The sequence below is a fragment of the Protopterus annectens genome, chromosome 5.part0 (genome assembly GCF_019279795.1).
Source record: "Protopterus annectens isolate FY-2018-M chromosome 5.part0, PAN1.0, whole genome shotgun sequence".
NCBI classification, from domain to species: domain Eukaryota; kingdom Metazoa; phylum Chordata; order Ceratodontiformes; family Protopteridae; genus Protopterus; species Protopterus annectens.
The window spans coordinates 1,330,977,972-1,330,983,971 of record NC_056735.1 but is presented as its reverse complement, the minus strand read 5'-3'; the positions used below and the strand labels follow the sequence as shown (position 1 = coordinate 1,330,983,971).

General features: G+C 36.5%; 1 protein-coding gene across 2 annotated transcripts in view; it reads right to left on the bottom strand.

Annotated features, from left to right (window-relative positions):
* Positions 1-1,167: 1,167 nt before the first annotated feature.
* LOC122801656 (G-protein coupled receptor 183-like) overlaps positions 1,168-6,000 on the bottom strand; it is a 248,485-nt gene continuing 243,652 nt past the window's right edge. For both annotated transcript variants that reach the window (XM_044071138.1, XM_044071139.1), the window contains one exon: positions 1,168-3,753. In XM_044071138.1, the coding sequence (XP_043927073.1) occupies positions 2,619-3,698 (1,080 nt within the window). In that variant the 5' untranslated portion in view covers positions 3,699-3,753 and the 3' untranslated portion in view covers positions 1,168-2,618. The remainder of the gene's footprint in view (positions 3,754-6,000) is intronic.

Genomic DNA, 6,000 nt, shown 5'->3' with positions numbered 1-6,000 from the left:
CAAAGCTAAGTCAACAGTAATTATTTTTATGTATTCTTGGGTGGGGTATGCAATAATGTCACTTATGTCAGTATACCAGAATAAGTGTCCCTCACTCCTCAATACCTGCCAAACTTCAAACCTTCCCTAGTCAAATTTAAACCCATTCATTCCTCATACTGCATTTCCCCCAGTATGGATATGAGAGCTATCATGGGGGGCTGTTATTCAAGTAATCACAATGGGGGTTTGTGGCTCAGTCTGTACTTCTTTGAATGCTGTGGAGAACCATGTCTTTCGGTCATCCAGGTAATTTTGGATTACTCTCCATGCAAAGGCCCTGCATCTATTGTCTTTAGACATGGAATTACATAGTGTCACCTTTCCTTCCCTTCCCTGATCAGCAGTGCATATTTCCATGGACATAACCCTGCCTTAGGGTGCTGATGTGAGCTCCTGCATAAGCTGTTTATTCCCAGCCTTCCTCCCTCAAAGCTTCCCGTGCTTAAGTCACTACATTCTTTGGGTCACAGTCAGGGTTAAAGCTTCCCATGCTTAAGTCACTACATTCTTTGGGTCACAGTCAGGGTTAAAGCTTCCCCTGCTTAAGTCACTACATTCTTTGGGTCACAGTCAGGGTTAAAGCTTCCCGTGCTTAAGTCACCACATTCTTTGGGTCACAGTCTGGGTTAAAGCTTCCCGTGCTTAAGTCACTACATTCTTTGGGTCACAGTCAGGGTTAAAGCTTCCAATGCTTACGTCACCACATTCTTTGGGTCACAGTCAGGATTAAAGCTTCCCCTGCTTAAGTCACTACATTCTTTGGGTCACAGTCAGGGTTAATGCTTTCCCTGCTTAAGTCACTACATTCTTTTGGTCACAATCAGGGTTAAAGCTTCTTGTGCTTACGTCACCACATTCTTTGGGTCACAGTCAGGGATAAAGCTTCCCATGCTTAAATCATTACATTCTTTGGGTCACAGTCAGGGATAAAGCTTCCAGTGCTTATGTCACCACATTCTTTGGGTGAAAGTCAGGGTTAAAGCTTCCAGTGCTTCCGTCACCACATTCTTTGGGTCACAGTCAGGGTTTTATCTCTCTGCACCACAGAGCTAGTTGTTAAGCATCTCCTAGCAGACATTGTTATAACAAAATAACATTTAACAATAAGGAAGTACATTGAAGATGTCACTGAATAGATAATATATTTATTTAAATAACAGTTAAGTTCAGTCTTAGTTACCCTTCTGAAACAAAGCAGGACAACTCATCGTACGTATATGCATGCTCATTATTCCAGATTACTGTGTTTAATATTTAATCCATAATGACAAAAATGCTTTGCAGTAACAAGCAAAGCATTCATGTATTTTAAAATGTCTAACTATTCCAAGGAAAGTTAACTGAGCCATGTGGAAAGGAGATATCTGGTTAAAAAAATCTTAATCATTTGTTGTACACAATAATGAAGAATATCACCACACATAGTAAATATTACTTAATAAACATTAAAAACTTTTTATTTTATGTATGTACAGGCTGCACATTATATATTTATATGATTTCAAAACCTGAGATCTTCAAACAAAATGAGACTTGAAGTGTACAGGGGCCTTTGTATATGAGACATATGATGTGTATGCAAATTCAGAATAAATGGTTTTCATCTGGAATTAAACCAATTTACACAAATACCAGCATTATTATGTAATGAAAGCAGGTTACCTGAGCCTTTGTATGGTTTATACTGTGGAGATTAAAGTCTATATTATATTTCCCTATTGTGTGTTTTATTCCTTACTGTGTTTATTCCTATGACTGAGAGCTAAACACCACATTGTCTTGGTAGCTTATTAAATGGATACTATGGCACAGCCTTCTTAAGTCACAATAATTTATACATCCTGAAATTCTTCTTATATCAACTTGACCATTTATGTATAGTCAGTTGTGTTTTAAAATAATATTATCAGATATAAGTTAGTAGAAACCACTCGTAGGAAATTTAAACAAGTCTTTAGGAACAGATCTTCTATTGTATAAAATATATTTATCATTCTGGATAATCTATAGACATTGGCAGGATAGCTAGCACTATTTGTCACTTCAGATGTGACAGTTTGAACTGCTTTTCACTTTTAATTATTTAAAGTCAAAAAATAATTTATCCTGAGTTATACTGTGTGATACAAATTCTTGTTTTGCTAGTGTTTCCAGTTCTTATTTAAAAGACAATGAGCGAAGAAAGCCAAATCAGTATGTTGGTATGTCCCAAAAAAGTAGCATACATTGCAGAATGATAAAATGTTCATATGACATCTGGTTTGCATTTCTTATGAATATTTATATTATTCAAGCAGTTCAGAGCTTGAAACACCCTTCTTGACATTTGTTATTTACACATTTTACAGTATTTACCCAAATGAAAACTAGTCTCTCTTGTTTTCTCATCAGATATTATAGAATTACTTTGTACTTATTTTTAAGAATTGCCACATGGTCTTTTGAGTCACCTAATACAGGCCAGACACATATCAACTTTTAATAGCAATCAAACTTTTCATTCTAGAGTGGATTAGGACTGTGTGAGGGGACTGTAACAGAAACCTCAAGGCACTTTATGCAGTCAACCTGTGGTGTCAGTTTTTCACAGAGGAAGTTGGAGACCCTACCAATTTAGTTTCTAATACCCCAGGTGAGCTTTCTTCTGGTGCTGTCCGAACAGCACTTGAGAGTGATGCACTAACTTGACGTTTCAGCATCTTCATAACTCTTCTTTTATATCCTTTACAAGCAAAGAAGTAAATGAAAGGATCCATGCAGCCATTGAAGTTCATTAGACACACTGTGAAATGTAGAGATATCTGAAATGCCTGGAATTCTTCACAGGAAGGGACATAGCATAGCTTTTTGATCATATACTGTATTATATCGATGTGGTAAGGGGAAAAACAGATGATGAACACAATAATCACCAGGACGATTACATTGATAGCCTTTCTGTTTATCCCAGACTTTTCAGTTAAAGGATTGTGCTTTGCAATGTTATACAGTTTAAAACTTACTTGAGAATAACAGACTAAAATAACAACCAGTGGAATTCCATATCCCAAGAAGCAGGCACCAAGCAGTATTAGTGGCAGGTTATCTGTGCCTTCAAAGTTTGGGTATTCCATGCAAGTAATCATACCTCCACCAACGTTTTTTGACATAGGCATTACAAGCAGAGGAAGTGTCTGAAACAATACTATCAGCCAAACCAGGCAGCACATGTATTTCACATTCTGAATCTTCCTTAATTTGGTGAAACGGAAGGGATACACAACAGCAAGGAATCTATCGAAACTTAAAAATGTCATAAAGTTAACACTTGCATAGGTGTTGATATAAAACAGGAGTGCTGTTATTCGGCAGAGAGCTTCACCAAAGGGCCAATGAAATCCCATTCCATAGTAGACTATCCGTGTTGGCAGGGCAGTTGTAAAAAGGAGGTCAGAAATAACAAGGTTTGTTGAGTACAGAGTTGTGGAATTAGTTTTCCCTCTGTTTTTTAGAATGACACTCAATGCTAGCCCATTTCCCAGCAGAGCTATTATAAAAACAAAAGAGTAATGCAGTGGTAAAAGAATCTTTGCAACATGGCGATGACCGTAGAGATCACAGGAATTTGAATTTGAATTATTTGACTCTGTTGTTAGATATGACACAGTAGAATCCATTTTTGTTTCTCCTTGTCACAGCATCTGCATTCAGTAGCGAGAAGAAATCATGGCACTGCAATGAAACGGAAAAATTGTACGTCAGTCTTGCAGTTAAAGAAATTCTGCTTAAGCAGAATTGATAAAGAATCACACATTATCATCATCATCAGCATCATCATCATCATCATTACCTTCATCGCTGCAATTCATAGATGCATTTTTTTATACAAACATAGTAAGTTTCCTTAAAGGGTGATAAAATGTTAATTAATTATTCAAAATGAACTTGCAGAGAATCCTTGGCTTAAAATAGAGGGCTGCATCATATGCATATGTTATCAAAAAAAGCAAAACTTGCAGACCTTATAAGTACAATCACACACCACACAAATACAGAGAAAGCCCTCTCTCTTCTGCTTATGCAGCAGTTAGCATTTGACAAGGTATTAATACTTTCTTACCTGCCTGCATACAATCTGCTATTAACTGCTCAAAGGTAAGTAGACAGCTCTGTGGAACACACTGATAAACCTGTGACCAAGGCATAATCAAAAGAGAAGACTGAGAGTGAGTGTTTGATGTAAGCTTGGCCATCCTAGAGAAGAGAGACAGTTTAGCCTAATGCAATGCTAACAGACACTCCAGAATGGATGTGGCACACAGTGTGTAGGTTAGGGATATGTGCTTGGATCTGCCAAGCTACTTTCCTAGTAGACTTCAAGTGCTTTAACAGCAGTAAATGTCTGCTACAAGAGGAGTTCTTAGGTTATAAATCCCAGAAACTACTGCCCTTACTAGAGGGTGGCAATATCTCCTGACTGTTAACCCCTGTCTTTTCACAGTTGCTATTGACATGTGTGTGTGTGTGTGTGTGTGTGTGTGTGTGTGTGTGTGTGTGTGTGTGTGTGTGTGTATGTATATATATATATATATATATATATATATATATATATATATAGATAGAGAGAGAGATGTATATTATTTATTTATTTACATTTGTTTACCAGGATAGCCCAACTGGGCCAACAGCCCATTTTTGGTGGAGGCCCGGGGGAGAAAAGCTCCAAAAAAAACCCACAAAATAATATAGCAATGGACCAATAAGTCAAACAGTAATGGTAATAAATAATTATTACAGTATACATTTACATAATAATTAAACATACACAAAGTAAAATCATATAACAAGTAATCTAAGATTAGAAAAAAATCATATAATGTTAATGCAAACAAAAAGAAAAGTAAGACAGGCATATAGGTGATACAGTACCGTGTATTTATAATTTAAAGACACTACATTTAGGGGAAAAAGATAAAAGTCTAAGAAGTAGAGTGGTAAGGGGAGGAGGAGAATTATTAAGAGGTTTGAGTAAAGGAAAAAAAATGAAAGAGTGAGGTAAGAGACAGTATTATACAGGCATAGATATGTGTTAAAATGTGTACACTAAAGCACTATCGAGGTATATATCAATAGTTTATAAGTACCATTTCAGTGAAATGTTAGCCAGTTGCACTTAGAGGAATCAACAGTAACACTAAGTAAACATCTGCTTCAACTGTCAAACCATATTCTGATGCATACTTTGAGGTAAACCACAAGTGCTCGGTAGGCAAGGAAACTGCAAAATTAGTTGCTTATTTATTTTGTGTTAACCTGATGCATTTTAACAGTTTACTGTGAATGTAATAACTCTCCAGATTTTTTTCTCAGAATTTCATACCCAGTTTGAAATTTGCATACATTTCTGTCTGAAAACAAAATTTAAATCACTCTAGTTTCCAGCCCATTAGGTGCACTGGAAGTCCAATTTGTCCAGTAATACATTTCTTCAGATTGCAGCAACAACTTCCTAATATGTATCCCAGCTGGATGCAAAGCTAATTGTCTCATTCTGCTGACCCAGCAATCTTGACAGCATGCTTCCTATCATAGATGGCCATGCAGTTGGACAGGCTCCATGCATCCTTCTCCTGTAATTACTCTGCAGCAACTGAATATCCACTAGTGTCCATCTTTTTGTGTAGCTCTTGTTGTTCTGAGGAGTGCCTTATGAAATTCCTGCGTAATCGGCTTTATAGATATCCCTGGTGTTTTCTTTAGTTCCAAGTTTAATAATTTAATACTGGAACTATTTATGATGAACTGATCTTTTAGCTATGGAGAGCTTTAGAAAGAATCTCTTCCTCTGTACATTGTATTAATTTTCTGTGAGAAGTATATATCTATCTGTATCATTATTTACACTTACCAATTACTGTTTTATGCAAAAGCAATTTCCTTTTACATTGGTCTTGGAACTTGACACTTTGTTTAACACAT